The sequence below is a fragment of the Pectinophora gossypiella genome, chromosome 6 (genome assembly GCF_024362695.1).
Source record: "Pectinophora gossypiella chromosome 6, ilPecGoss1.1, whole genome shotgun sequence".
Lineage (NCBI taxonomy): Eukaryota > Metazoa > Arthropoda > Insecta > Lepidoptera > Gelechiidae > Pectinophora > Pectinophora gossypiella.
The window spans coordinates 3,164,064-3,180,402 of NC_065409.1; the positions used below are offsets into that span (position 1 = coordinate 3,164,064).

Consider the following 16,339-nt stretch of genomic DNA (forward strand, 5'->3'; position numbering starts at 1 on the left):
TACATCATAGACCGATTTGTAACATTTTCGACGAATTAATTGCACATCTCACAGATCAATTTTATGCTATCTAATTGTAGAACAATTTTAGTACAAAAACTTATGAATTAGTTTACATCACATACACAAGTTAGACGTTATCGAATCTATCGACATCTAAGGTCTAGCTAGAGTAAAATGAATTATTACCAGTTAGTCTCAACTCGCTGTTTCCCTGTGAAAAGGAAATCTCTGCGTTCTTTTGAGAACAACAGTCTGTGTACCTTTTCAGAGAAAACAGAGTTTTTAATAACTACTCTATGTAAAAGATCACCAAAATACTCCTTACACGCTTATATTTAAGGTCTATCGTTTCATCATAATAACTTTCGATCCATTAATTTGTACAAAACATCGTATTTTACGTTGATTTAATTAATTATAATCGGAAATCTGCTTATCGTCTGATTGTCTTCCTACTTATCTCATGCACAACTTAGTATTAAAAGATAAGATAGAACAATTTCAAAACAATATAAGTATAACTTCGCCGTTCCACACACGTTAGTAATTATGTCTTTCATAATTAACTAGAAATGTACGGCCTTGCGCGAGAAATCGATTCGAAAGAATTAGAAAATGGAGTGTTTTCTAATAATGGCTTTAGTAACGAAGACATGTGTTGTGATAACTTGAAATAATTCTATTAAACTTATTTCTTACATATTTTTTGCAGAAAAAGTTGTATAATAATTACAAAGGTATACAATACATATAGATGACCAATTGACCATTCAGTCGGATATTGCTTAATAGTCAGCATACACTTATGAAATAACACGACTTCCAGTTTAGACGTCTGTTACTTTGCCGTCTTCGTATTTCTTTCTATCTGGCACAAAAAGTTCGAGAGCAAATCATAAAAGAAAGGAAGACAGGCGTTTTATAAGGGAAAAGTATTATCTACCATTACAATCTTTTGGGAGAGTTTCTATATATTTTATCCTCTACCTTTTATACACTTCTCATCAAAAAAATCGAAACACTTCCGTTTTCACTGTTTCTGTCCGAATTTAACACAAAAAAGAATTCATACGATGAAAAAAAATACATAAATGTATAGCTGGCAGTTTGGCCATTACAGTAATAAGCGAAAATTCTAAATTCAAAATTAGAATTTCATTTGTTTATCTTATAAACGAAATGAATCACTGTTTTGAGACAAATGTGTGTTTAGGGTTGGAGTACATTTAGCGTTTAAAAACTAAAAATTGGCGCCTATCCTTAAACTTTTTGTTTTTTATTTCAATACTGTGACTTTGGGACGTCTGAAAAAAGGTTTTTTTTCTAAAACGTATGGATACTTCGCCCACAGAAGCCGCCCAAGTTGTGGCATTGCTGGATTCTGGCCTTAGTCAGCGTGTTGTGGCTGCAAGACTGCATCTAAGCCTGTCATCTGTTCATAGAGTCTATAAACGTTATCGGGAGACTGGTTTGTTCACGCGCCGTTCAGGATCTGGCAGGAATCGGGTCACTTCTGAGCGAGATGATCGATTTATTGTAACAACTTCTTTAAGAAATCGACGCCTTAACGCTTTTCAACTGCAGCAGCGGCTTCGTGTTGTACGAAGGGTGGCTGTAAGTGACTCTACAATTAGAAGAAGGTTGAAGGATCGTGGACTGGTACCGCATAAGCCAGCAAATGGGCCGAAATTAACTGCAGACCATCGAAGAGCGCGCCTTAACTTTGCACGTGAGCACCTAAATTGGTCATACCTACAGTGGAGCAAAGTTCTCTTTTCTGATGAGTGTAAAATTATGCTGTATGGTAACGACGGAAGGAACAAGGTCTACAGAAGAGACGGAGAACGCTATGCACAATGCTGCATTGAAGAAAAGGTCAGCTATGGTGACGGTTCGTGGACGGTTTGGGGAGGAATCAGCGCCGACGGTAAGACAGAGCTTGCTTTCGTGTCTGGACCACGTCTGCCTGCACTTAACTGTCATCGGTACGCCGAAGAGTGTCTCGAGCCTCATGTGATGCCCTATGCACATTTTATTGGCAACGGCTTCATATTCATGCACGACAATGCTAGGGCTCACACCGCGGGCGTCGTACGAGATTATCTTAACGAAGTCGATATCTCTATTATGGAATGGCCAGCAAGAAGCCCGGACATGAATCCCATTGAACATCTGTGGGATGAATTAAAGAGACGAATTCGAGCAAGAGATCCTGCCCCAGAAACACTTAGCCAGCTGCAAGATGCAATCCAAGAGGAATGGGACAATATACCACAGCATGTGATCGTGACTCTCATCCGATCGATGAAGAACCGTATGGAAGCAGTAATTAGAGCTCGGGGAGGGAATACAAGTTATTAAATAAACGTTTTTTAGCTTTTTTTTTCATTTACGTGTGTTGTTTTATCCATTTCCTTTATACTCCATACGGAATAAAAATGACTCATTTAACAAAATACGAAAGCTATGAAAAATTCATTTAAATTTAGAACATTAACATTAAGATTTGATAAGCTCATATTACTCACTATTAAACGACATTTAACATTTATTCCTAAATGTACACATTTTTCTGATAATCCTGACAAAACGTAAACTTGCAAGGTGTTTCGATTTTTTTGATGAGAAGTGTATGATTTTCTAGACGGCAGTATTGTATTGCATTATGGTCAATTTAGTTATCCTTAATAGCGCTATCTATCGCTCACTTTACGAATCACAAATTTGATCAGCGCCATCTAGTTACATAATAATGAACTTCTTCTAAAAAAGTTCACTCGGAAGGTTTTGCTGTCAGTTTTGCCACAGTCAAGACTATGATTGACGAAAATTATTCCATCTAAAAAGATGCTGAAACTCCATCAGACACTGATTCGTTCGATGCATGAGCATGACTGATACAATTGGCTGACTGTAAGCGTGTAATGGCCGCCTAACCGAAGAGTTTGTCGAAGCAAGTGTGGCAATAGGGCTTGTCGTTTTGTTCCTTGAAGGTGCCTTTGTTGAGTTGTCGGAGGCAGAAGGCGCAGACGAAGTGCTCCGGGTGGAACTTGCGGAACATGGCTGTGATACACCGGCCGGCGATGGGTTTGTGGCAGCCGGCGCAGAGGGAGCCTCGCTTGCCGTGGTAGTGGGTCTCACAGTACGGCTGGCCCTCGTGCTCGAAGAACGACCCGCCGTGGAATGGCTCGCGGCATTCCTGTAACAGATTGAGTAACGTTTTGAAAACACTTGTGCGAATGACCACGTGTGCGGTTGATTGATCAACCATCAAAATGTAGTGTAGATATTGAAACTAAAATAAAATTTTGACTTTCAGTAAACGTCCTCTGATGATCTATAATATCTAATATATATTTATTGATTGATCAATATTTTTTATAAAACGCTTGTTGAAAGTCGAGATTCTATCTTACTTCGATGTTAAAGGACGAAAATCTCCTCAATAACACGGATTCGTGATTAAAAAAGGGATTGACAGACAGACGGACGGACAAGAAAGTGATCCTATAAGGGTTCCGTTTTATCTTTTGAGGTTCGGAACCCTAAAAAACAAGGTCCACAAAGCCTATGCTTAGATTATTCGATTATCTGGTTGATGGTTGCGATGATTGCGAGTGTGGAGTATCACCACAAACTTTGGCTCACCTTTTGTGCTGTCCTAAGTGCCCTAACACCTGCACTGTTAAAGACCTTTACGAAGCCACTGACAATGCCGTAAGCGTGGCCAATTATTTATTTATTTATTTATTTAAAAAAGTACAACCACATCACACATATTGAGCTTATTCCATAACTTAACTAGGTATTCTGACTGATATGTGTAACAATAACGGTGTACATAGCACTCACAATGTATAAACTAATTTACATAAACTAATATAATTATAAACTAATTAGCAGAAAGGTAATTAAACTTAATGAAACTAAACTAAATCAAAACATACAAATAAACTTTGGTGGTAGACTTAAAATATTAACTCAAAAAGTGTCGAATAATTTTAGACCTGAAACTGTGTAACTTGTCATGAAATATGTCCACATCAATTCCAGCATTAATATTATTATACTCCTTAAGCATCCTGACAGTTGGTGACTGTTGGCCCAAATTTATTGGTCAGCAAAAATTTAGTATCGATCGCCATCGACTCGCAAAGAAGAAGATAACGTCATAGCGTCTATAGAGCGTAAGACAAAAGGGGACGCTATGAGATATGAAGAGAACATACATGAGCTTCGCATTTAAGATGCTATTGAGGGTAGGCAAGTGAGCGTGTGATGTAACTGTAACAAGTATTAAACAGAACGAACAGTTCAGTACAATTATTGATTATATTTCATTAAGATAAAATAAATAACGGCCTCTGTGGTCCAGTGGCTGAGCGTTGGGCTCACGATCCGGAGGCCCCGGGTTCGAATCCCGGTGGAGATATATCACAAAAATCACTTTGTGATTTGGTTAGGACATTACAGGCTCATCACCTGATTGTCCGAAAGTAGTAGTGCTTCGGAAGGCACGCTAAGCCGTTGGTCCCGGATACTACTTACTGATGTAAGTGAGTAATCGTTGCGTGGGCCATGTCAGGGGCCGTTGACGGCTCAATAATAACCCTGACTAGTGTTGGGTTCTTACCCGGAAAATTCCCGCGATTTGGGAATTTTCCCAATTCTGAGGGAAAAAACCCGAAAAATTCCCATTTCAAGGGAAAATATTTTTTATCGCATATATTTGTATTAAAAGTAAGGATTTCCAACAAAGACCATTTAAATATAATGTATGCCTACTTATGCCCAATTTATCTTCTGTCGTAGTGTCGTATGAACTCTTAAAAAACTTAAAAGAGATCATCGGATTTCGGCCCAGAAGTCAAAGTGCCGGCCAAAAAATAATTTTGCTATATTCCGTTAGATCTTATCCATATGAGCATTTATTACTATGGCACCAAAGCTGTAGGGTCAATATCTTCGGTTGTAAAAACTGTATTTTTCATACATTTTTGGTGAAAATGTAAAGTGCCGGCCATGAAACAATATTTGTATATCCCGTTAGAACTTATCCATTTGACCATTTATTATTAGGGCACCAAACGTCTATGACCATTATTTTGACTTTTGTTGGACTTTACGTTATAGTTTCTGTGTGAAAAGTGCCGGTCAGCAAAAAACACATGTCAAAGCTATCGAGAAGATACCTGTAAACATTATTCACTATGACAAAAACGTGTATGACCATTAATTAGTTTGGCTTTTGTTGGATTTAAAAAAAACTTGATTTTTGATTCATTTTGTATATAAATAAAATATAACAGGCGCGTTATTTACAGGATCGTCAGAATGTTTATTACTATGGCATTAAACGACTATGACCAATATTTTGAACTTAGTTCGATTTTCCAAAAATAAAAAAAAAGTTTTATCTAGTGATAATGGAACTATCTTGCTAATGGCGTAATATGGTGGTCGTCTTTTGAAAAATAGGTTTGCGTTTGACCACTACCTTACCTGATGGTGATACACGCTTAAGAAACTACTTTTTTAAAGAAAAGTGTATACAAGGAATAAACAGTGGGGTGATAGAGGTACCTACTATGTTATCGGCCGAGTAGCACCAGGATATTGTGATAGGCATACTTGCAAAGTACAACTACCCGACTCCTGTTTTCCCTAACAGATACTTCAGACGTCATGCCAATATACGAGTTTCGTTACTAGATGGCAAGCTTATCTTTGGAGGGTGGTAACCATTTACGGTCAAGGTGAATCAATACCATAATTCAACCTAAACTTAGGCCGTAACGTTGAGTCGAATGCAAAAACTACAGCCAACGTCATATCTAAAATCAGATAGTATTAATATAGAAGTTCACCTAACAACACACAAAACAAAAACACAAAGTATTTATCTGTCTAATAACTAGCCATTGGGAAAGCTCTGCTTGTTGTCATTGTTAAAATGTATAAAAAAAAGTTTTTAAAAAAGTCCAATAAAAGCCAAAGTCGACATTTGGTAGTATAGTAAAAATACGTCGTTCAAGTCGTTTACCAAAAGATTTGACTTATTTTGTTTCGCTGGCTGACATTTTCCCATTTGAACCAAAACGGAAAGAGAGACGAATAAAAAGTCAAGATAACGGTCAAAAATGTTTTGCGCCAGATTATTAAATGTTCTAAAGGTCCTTTGTAATCCGCCGTACCGCATTTTTTACCCAAAGCACTTTATTTTCATACAAAATAAATAAGAAACAAAATTTTTAAAATACACTAAAAGCCAAACTAATGGTCATACAAGTTTGGTGCTATAGAAAAAAGTGTTAACAGACATCTACTCGATACTCTCAACATGATATTTTTGCTGGACGGCATTTTTCATATTTAAACTAAAACGTAAATTCCAAAAATAATGTCAAAATAATGGTCATAGATGTTTAGTGTTATTAAAAATATTGAGAAGCAACTATTAGACAGATTCGACGTATTTTTTTCGATGGCCGGCATTTTAACATATTAACCAAAACTGAAAGTCCAAATAATGGTCATAGAAGTTTGGCGCCATACTAATAAATGTTCTAACGGTCCTTTGTAATACGCCTGTATACCTTTTTTTCCCAACGGACATAATATTATTTTTTACAAAATGTATGAAAAGTCGAGATTTTTAAAATCCAATTAAAGCCAAACTAATGGTCATACACGTCTGGTGTCATAGTAAAAAATGTTCAGAACAATCTACTCAAAAGGTTTGACACATTTTTTTTCTCTGACCGGCACTTTCAAATTTGGGCCGGCCAAAGTATGGAAAGCCGATGATCTCCTTTGTAATATATTTTGAATGGAATGTTCGATTTTAATAATTCCATGCAAAGATATCTACATATTATAGGATATATAGGATGCTTTTGGCACGAGAGAATGTCATCATCGAGGAGCAATATGGTTTTGTGCAAGAAATTGGGAAGCACGAATACCTACAGATATTATTTACTTGGACTATGAAAAAGCTTTTGATCGAGTTCCTGTCACACCATTGATTGCTAAATTAGAGCCCTTTGGAATCAGAGGCAATGTCGTGAAGTGGATTGAAGACTTCCTGTCAAATCGCACATTCTCTGTGCGCATCGGAGAATCATACTCTGTTCCCAGAAAAGTCCTCAGCGGTGTGCCGCAGGGATCGGTGTTAGGACCTATTTTATTCAGTATCTACCTTACATATCTTAAACATGGTATCATGTCTGATATATCACTCTTTGCAGATGACACGAAAATAACGGGGAATCCACTTATTAGCCATAATATAATCCAAGATGATCTTGATAGAGTAATTGCTTGGACCCGAGATTGGCTAATCACATTAAACGCAGACAAATGCACTGTGTTGCATGTTGGCAGTAACCACCCCACGTTGAGTTACACCATTGACTCAAAACCTCTCGAGTGTGTTAAATAACAAAAGGACCTTGGCATAACGATAACACATAATCTAAAGTGGGACGAACACATTATTGGAATCACTAAGAAGGATAACTCCCTTTTATACATAATTAGAAAAGCTTTTTATCATATAGATACGGAATTGTTTCTTAGGCTTTACAAAACTTACTTACGTCAGACCGCTGTTAGAACATGGGTTTCAAATATGGAGACTTTACTATCGGAAGGACATTGCACTACTAGAGAGAGTCCAAAGAAGAGCAACAAAGATGGTGACAGTACTGGCTGGCCGGAGTGGACCTTGGCGGGGGCCGCAGGACTCTCACCTCTGGCTTGCCTTCATTGGCCAGCCAGAGTGGGGCGTTAGAGCTATACGCTCGCAGGGTGGAAGTGAAAGATGCATAAGTCGCGAGTTGGTAAGGCGGGTAAACCGCCTTGCAGAAAGCGGTGTTCACCTCTTGACACCCTGAGATGTTCACAACCATGTTGCTGTCTTGCCGTCCAGTCGCGTCGGCTAGATAGGTGGCCCAACCAATGAGTGACGAGTCACCGCCTGCCCAATGTATCTCTGTTATTAACATTGGTCGAGCAGGCGCAGTAGCCCCAGTATATAGGTTCACTAACCCCCAACCCAATAGCCCAGTTCCTTTTGTTCCCATAATCTGCAATAGTCCTACACGAACCAGGGATTGTCTTTGGGTGCACTCCCAAAGTGCATACAGGGATAATCGCCGGTTGGTGTCACAACACATTTAGAGTAAATTGTCTTAAGGGGCCTCTACGTGTTGGCTTCGGCCCCACGCACGCCTTCCAAAAGTCCGGGACTCCATGACAGACCCGACCCGAGACATGGAAACGACATACAAATAATAATAAGATTAAAAATAATTAAATAAAAAATATTTTCCCATGATTCGGGAATTTTTCGGGTGTTTATTTTATTTTCCCATATTTTCCCGATATTTTTTCTTTCCCACCCAATTTTTTCTTTCCCTGCCCATCACTAACCCTGACACTAACTTAATTTGATTTTCATACTTTTATTATCCACGTTTATTACAAAGAACCTGATAATTATATCATGCTCAGGTAAATCCACAAAGAAACAATTCTGACCCGGACATTGATTTGATAAAGCCTACTTTTTATTTTATTATATAAAGGTTATCTAGCCATAATGGGTAGTGCTCTAGTAGCTGTTTCCACAGTATTCTTAATTTTGGTAAAACCATGAAAGCGTAAACACCCGTCAAATTGACGTAACTGTTATTTTTAAAGTTTCATGTAAGACTGTAGTAGGTACCCTTTGTATCGTGTAGTTGGCTTCGCGCCACCTACCAGCTGTTTATCAAAATAATTGCTGCCGTGTCTTCGGTGAAATATTATATTACGAATATACATATTACATTTCATTTTTACAGCTTAGCGCCCGCTTCCCGTCGTGGGTTTTAACGCGCATGTTTACCTACACGTGATGTTCATGATAAAGTGTTCAGGTGTTTCGCAAACGTTTGTTTGATGACGACAGTGCGCGACAAATAACGAACAAAACAATAATAATACGTACTCGTAGCCATGGTATAAGAAGACCAGGTATGCTCAATCCTATGATAAGCCGCCATTGCTAGCCCATTGATGAAGGAAGTGTTACCAATCAATTGGTATCTCCAACATTCCAAGGACGTAATTTTTATTATTGAAAATTAAGTTCGTTATTGGCCCCGATTCTTGCAGACACCTCCTGATTTTACTTTGTTATACCTGTCATTTTCTTATTCGCTGAAAAGGAAAGGGACGGATGATTGACAGCTCTTAATTTTAGGAAGAATGAGTAAATCAATGAATAACCCGGGCGAATCAAAAATATATCTCGCTGGTATGCAAACCGTTTGACGTGTTCTGTCAACTTAATTCTGTCGGGTTATTAACCAAGGTAAAATTTTTAGACGGTTGTTTTAGATTTGTGCTTAAAATTGACGTGTGTTCCATAAATTTTATGCTTGTCGATTACCCGTCCCTTTCCTTTTCGGCGGATAAGAAAATGACAGGTAGATAGGTATAAAAATAAAATTAGAAAAAAAATGATAATAATTATTATTGTGTATTTACAGGAATTAGCACCACTGACTATTGTATTTAATTACTATTATTAAAAACGGTAGGTAAATCTTTTATAAAAGTACAAAATTTCCTTGCAAAGCAAATTAAAAAAAACATTGGACGTGGGTAATTTATTTTTTACAAAATGGCACCGTAGTGTGTGATGACGTCAGCTGGGCTAACCTTGAAATGCTAGCTGTCAGTTTTGAGCATACCTGCTTTTCTTATACCATTGCTCGTAAACTCAGCATAGCATCACGCCTGTATCCTCGAAGGGGTTGGCAGAGATGTATAGTATAATAACACATCCACTCCTCGCCAGCTATGTTTAAGTCCCATGAAATAGTAGTAGGGGAGCCTGTACCAACGAAACCTGTGTACTGTGCCTGTATTGACGAAATAGTTATGGGAACTTATGCCATGTCTCTTATTAAGACTTTTTGTGTGAATTTGACTTTGACAAAAAAACAAAACCGATAATAAAACTGTTTCAGTGCCAAAACAGGTAACTGATAAAACCAATGAGGGAATTTCCAGCCTACTTTCTCCAAAAACAATATTGCGCTGGCGCTGTTCAGAATTAACTTGAAAATTACCTATTTTCTCATTGATTGGGTACCTACATAATTATTCAAAAGTATAATGTAATGTAAGATCTTCAATAAATTGCCTGAACATATGACATGTTTAGATCTGGAAAATTTTAAGAACGAGTTACATGCACTATTGACAAATAAAGCCTATTATAACATCCATGAATACCTAACGGATAATAATCTTATATAATATACATGTATCTTTAGCTTTAAATTGACATATTAAGTATTTAAATAATAAGCCACTATTTGTATGCCTACAAACAGGCTGAATACAGACATTATAATAACTTTATGTAACACCTTCTGTATACCTGTATTCACAAATAAAGATTTTGATTTGATTTGATTTGGCAAAGGCATATATAAAAATAATTATTCTTTTATATTTGGATCAGAATAAATATGGGTGGAAGATGTGTTGTGTTGTGCCTGGATGTAACAAGGGCCATCATCAAGATAAAAGTTGCTTATGTCTGTTATGCAGGAAATTCGAGGGCGAAACGATATCTGTACAGCGTCATCTATATTATTTTTCGGGAACCTAGCCTGGAAAATCCCTTATACAAACAAAATTCACGACAATTCCGTTATAAACTTAAATTTTTTTAAATATTTTTTTATAAAGGAACTGTTGGGATTTTAGCTTTTCTTGCTTTGTGTAGATGACCCTTATAAAACATATACTCTGGCAGCGAACACACAACGTTGTAAAATAGGTCACTCGTGTTATGAGACGTTAGCTGCGATTTAGTGTTACAGACGATTTCCAATTGGAACTTGGGTCAAGATCAAGTCTCACTTTATTATAAACAGAATGAAGAAATCTCCTATAACACGTGTCAAGATAAGCCAGAAATATCTTCTTATAAGTCTATTTCTTTATGAGGCTAATTTTGGAATCATTTTTTTACCAATTCACGAATCTTTCTCAATTAACAGCCCGCTTTATTTACCGGTCGACGACGGTACAAAAATAGCAAATTGCGTCAAAAATAGCGTTTGATCGGATGGCCCATAAACAAAGCGGCCTGATTTACAGCAGCCGGTGTGGCTGCGTCCGCGCAGACGCTGTGACGTCACAGCGCTATTTATACCGCGCCTCCGTCTCGGGAAACCCTATCTGCTATCTGTCCAGAACTTGACCCCATTTACTATTCCGTTACGTTTTTTAATACACGTCCTTCCGTAACAAAACAATGGATTGATAAAAGGTCATTGCCACGTGCGTGCACGCAGCCTTGACACCGGCAGCGGGCCGCGAGCAGCGCATGCGCCACCCGCTCCGACCACCTCTCATCAGTTTCCAGTTTATAATTGTTTTTGTTTTGTTATTGTTTTTTTTTTATTCTTGTTCTCTTTATTTTAAAAATCTTATCATTACAATAATATTACAAAAATATATTACATTACATTCCCTATCGAATAGGCTATCCTAGATAGTTGTTGTGTCCCGAACTGAATGTTATATGTGTAGTGTGTTGTGTTTAGCATTCATTCCATACATCTTGCCGTTGCGAGCATAGCTGTAAAAGAAAGGGAGAGGGCATCCGTTTGTTGGGTCGCTGGTCATCCTTTATTCATCCTCGTCGACTCCGACGCATTTGGGGCATACCGGCTTCCCTTCCATGGCATAGAAAGATTTGCCTTTAACCGGCATTGAGCAGTCCTGCGATTGAAACATCCAATTAGAAATTGGACCCTTGTACATCCAAAATGCTGTGGATTTGAATGTATAACGGTCGTGTTTATATACTTAACCTGGCACAAGTGCTTGGCTCTTTCGAGTATGGTTTTCTGCGAAGGTGCATCAAATCAAACCTTTGACGTTGACCGGGTTGCTTGGCCTGCTACGGGGGACCTGTGTCGGGAGGACCGAATACTGACCTTGCAGACGAAGCAGTCGGGATGCCACTGGGTGTTGAGCGCGGAGATGTAATTCTCCATGATGGGTTTGTTGCAGCCCCCGCACTTTGGCGCGAACATGTCGAAGTAGTCGTTGCGGCAGTACGGCTTGCCATCCCGCTCGTGGAAGCCATCTTCGCCGAACTGCTGGCCGCATTGAGCGCAGAAGAAGTGCTCTGTATGCCAGGTTTTCTCGAGCGCTGTCACGCATTTCTGGAAGAAAAGGTTACTTCAGCATCATGAAAACTTTGATCACGAAAATCCAATAAAATTTTGGTAAATCCCAGTAATTTCCAGCACTAACATCGAGAATGGGGCCGTTGCAATAAGCACAACGTGGCGAGAACAGGTTGTGGTAGTCAGGCTCGCAGTACGGCCGGCCATCTCGCTCGAAGAAGTTCCTCGTGCCCAGCTCCTGGTTGCAGTGTGCGCACGTGAAGTGCTCCGGGTGCCACGTCCTGCCCAACGCGGTGATCACCTGCACAGAAGAACCCGTCAATCACAGTTCAGGTCACTTTAAGAACACTTTGAAACAAAACTTGGTTTTCACTGTTTCCATAAAATCCATTTTGAGAAATCCAAGTTGTAGTTCTGTAGCGGTGAATGTTCTGCACCTGTCCAACGATGGGCTTCTCGCAGGCATTGCAGCAACCCTTCTGGGGGGTCTGTACTCCTTGGCGGCTCATGTCTGCTCGGAGAGATCCGAGCATATGCTCGAGAGAGGCGGATTCCGGTTGCCGCGGGCTGCTGCGGTAGTGCTCCTGCCACGCGCGCTTCTCCCGGTACACGTGTGTTCCACCCTCACCTCCTGTGCCGCTAACCTGTAGGAAAAGAAATATATGAAATACCTGAACTGCTGCTGAAAGGAGAAAAGATTCCCTTTCGGTAGCAGCGCAAAAACTATCAACAGGCGAAGTCTTCAACTAGGACTTTAAAAAAGTCCAAGTGTAAGATCGCGCGTGGAGACGTACAGAAGGTAACCGCGCGGTCGTGGCGTGCTGGAGCGAGTGCGGTCCGAGTGAAATGTTTGACTATGTACTCTAATATTATAAGCTCGCGGCCCCTCCACGGTTGTGATGTAACGCTCGGGACTATCTTTAGATATGAGACTTTCAACGGGTGCGAGCGAGACGACACTAGCGCTGGAGTGACGCCTGCGCTGCGGCTGGAAATAGACGTGGACCAAGAAAGGAGAGTTGTAAATATTTTAATAAACGGAAAAGCTTAGTGCAGTGTGCCGATGTTGAGATGGCCGTGACTGTAACCGCCCGCCGATACTGGACCTTAGGGCGCGTGACTCACGCCTGCTGCTTATGATACTACGGCATCCACCACTCGTAAAATCGAGCAGGAACACCAACCGGCGATTATAAATACGAAAGTTTATTTTGCAAGTACTGGCTTGTGAATGAAAATTGGGTTAAAATAGGTCGTGGAATGTAAACATAGGTGGAAGACGTTGATTTCTCGATTTTATCATCGTTGTGATTTTGGCAAGTTGTTGTGCCCTTGCTTTTGTTACGTGGCGTAACGTGGTCATATGTTGCCTGTACGCAGACGCTGTAAACAATCTGCGGACCAGCTGCAAGCTGTCATGCTTTGACTTCACTTGTAACGTTCTACTTTATATTATCCATCATAAAGACTTCCAAGCTGACTGCTATATCACTGCTCCTTGAAACTGCGACCTAAATTCACTAAATGCGTTCCATTTCTGAGAAATCTTCGAGGAAACAAGGTTTGTGAAATATTAAGCCTAGACTGCCCAGTCTAACACCAAAGATTTATAGCTGACGCGTCATTAGTATAGAAAGCAAGATGGACAATGTATTTGCGTATGCCCTGCACATTTCTAAAATAGTCTGCAGTAACTAACATTCAAAGTATAAGGGTGCCTCGAAGACTTAAGATTTTGGAGATCATCTCTCAATTATTAGCTTAAGAACCTCTTGGTATATTTGCTGAAACGCAGTTGCGTCTTCAATCAAAACTATCGGCATTTCTTCCATAGCTTCTTTGCAGTCTTGACATGATCATTTGAAGTAGAATGTAAACATCCTAATATTTGGCAAGGAATTCTGGAAACGTAAATGACTTCAGTATCGGTCTGGTAAAATGCTTCCAGGTGGGTGAAGTCAGTCACAGAATGGGCACTTCTTGGATGAATGTAAACATTGGAACACTTTAGAGTAGGAAGAAAAAAAATACCTTAAAGTCAGAAAGCGTGGCCATCAGATCATCGAGCTCCTTCGTGGCGTTGGAGGCGTGATGATGGTGGCGTGCGACGGCGGTGGTGGCGGGAGGCTGCGCCTGCGCCGGCTCCACCACCGTCTCCTGGACTGTCACCGTCACGTGCTTAGTACCCGGCCGTGGTAAAGTGCCGCCTGATGATGGTGGTACTGGCGATACTGATGCGCGGCTGGTGGAGAAAAGTACAATCTATTATTATTTTCGTTATTTTCATATACTTGGGTGATACTTCAAAGTTTGTTTTTTTTTACGTAATTTTTATTATTAGTGAAAGTGTGTTTTATTTTTATTTTTTACATATTTTCGATGGCATTTTTTTCCGCGGCGATACCTAATTGTGTATTAGGATTACGTTTCCGATCGAATAAAAAAAATGTAGACATAATTTAAAAAATAATGCAAAAAATAACCAAAATAAGAACGAATGATGTAAACATTATTACGGTATATCGTTAACATGCTAAACAAATTAAATCTTCATGCCCGTTTTTACAGAGTCCGCTTAGCTAACCTGAAGATTAAACAGGTCCCCGATTTCTTATCGAAGTACCAGCCTTTTTGACCTTCCAACCCGCGACGGGAAAACCAGCCCAATGCAGGTGACATACCTCCGAAACATAATACATTCTACGTAATTTTATGCAACCACTTAAACTATTAAAATAAATAATCGAATGACAATCTGTGACTAACTAACACAGACTGTTGGTGCTTATCCTTCTTTTAAGAACCACTTTAACTGAAATATTTCATTCTATTATTATGCTATTCATCCTCAAAATTCTTAAAACATTCCGTGTAGTTTCCCTAACCCTAAACTAAAGGAAAATTGGAAGATAATCTAAAACTAAATACTAATGTCCCTTGGCTTGCCAAGTCCCTGGGAAACCATTCATTTTACACTCACGTGACCAATTAGTGGCAAGCAGAGCATATAAGTGGCGACATCCAACGGAGCACGGCCAATGCAATTCGTCGACAATCATTCAATGCCATATAAATCAAAAACGCAATAGATTTCGACTTCCTAAACAAGTCAATTTGGAACGAAAATTTGTGGGCGATAAATCTTTGGGTATGTTTGTTATTAATTTGTGTGTCTGCTGCGAATGCGCTCCAGTAAATAATGCAGCTGACATATCTGTCAGATAAACAGGACAGGTGTTAGAGATTTGTGAACTTCAATACTAATTATTGTCCGACAATTTGTTGAACAGCAGACAACTGGTTGCCTGGAAGAAATTGCTGCTTAGCAATAAGGCCGCCAGATTGTACTGTATATTTCGTGTATGTTTTGTGTAAAACTTGTTTTGTACGTTGTGTGCAATAAAGTATATTTGTATTGTATTGAACACCTCCACCAACCCGCATTGGAGCAGCGTGGTGGAGTATGCTCCATACCCCCTCAGGTTGATTGAGGGGAGGCTTGTGCCCAGCAGTGGGACGTTTATAGGCTGTTTATGTTTATGTATGTATGTATTGAAGAGCCCTGAGTTTTCTTTATTAATCGAATTTTCGACATCTGACAATTGAAACTGGTATTTTGTTCAGATAAGCTAACGACTATTTTCCCTATGATTGACTTTCCAATCGCCGTTCCCCAAACACACGATAGATGGCGTTGTTCACTTTTAAAGTGATAATTACCTATTTTGTCATTGCTGGGGTACATAATTATTCAAAAATGTAATGTAATGGCAGAAGCATATATAAAACTAATAGTTGCTTGATATTTGGATCACATTATGTATAGAATGATGTTGCTACCTATATTGCTTCTCTTTATTTAACATAGAAATTGTAATTGTACCTTAGTGTATTAAAAAGGGTCATCATTTATACCCAAAAACAATGATAAAACGCATACGCATAAGCATATCCTCACAACCCACACGATAGAAGAGAACTTTAGACATCTCCCAAAAAAGATCATTTAACAAAATATACTCTTGAACCTGCGTGCGTGTATGAAACGATTGATGAATGTGGAGGAAGCAAGACAAGTGTGTCAGGATCGAAGCAAATGGAATTCCATAGTCTCTGCTTACCCTGGTGGG

At 39.2% G+C, this 16,339-nt stretch overlaps 2 protein-coding genes across 7 annotated transcripts in view; both read right to left on the bottom strand.

The window, feature by feature from the left end:
- Positions 1-2,654: 2,654 nt before the first annotated feature.
- Positions 2,655-16,339, bottom strand: part of LOC126367322 (paxillin) — a 110,862-nt gene continuing 97,177 nt past the window's right edge. For 2 of the 6 annotated variants that reach the window (XM_050010794.1, XM_050010795.1), the window contains exons 5-9: positions 14,241-14,451; positions 12,647-12,853; positions 12,337-12,510; positions 12,015-12,245; positions 2,655-3,202 (exon numbers count right to left, since the gene is read on the bottom strand). In XM_050010794.1, coding sequence (XP_049866751.1) covers positions 2,936-3,202; positions 12,015-12,245; positions 12,337-12,510; positions 12,647-12,853; positions 14,241-14,451 — 1,090 coding nt within the window. In that variant the 3' untranslated portion in view covers positions 2,655-2,935. Of the gene's footprint in view, positions 3,203-11,437; positions 11,797-12,014; positions 12,246-12,336; positions 12,511-12,646; positions 12,854-14,240; positions 14,452-16,339 lie in introns of those variants that run through there. The other 4 variants (XM_050010797.1, XM_050010798.1, XM_050010796.1 and 1 more) reach the window with 3 other exon arrangements.
- The window catches only part of LOC126367377 (CD63 antigen-like), a 150,637-nt gene continuing 143,830 nt past the window's right edge, over positions 9,533-16,339 (bottom strand). The window contains exon 7 of the transcript XR_007566474.1: positions 9,533-9,553. The gene's annotated coding sequence lies outside the window, so the exon portion shown is untranslated. The remainder of the gene's footprint in view (positions 9,554-16,339) is intronic.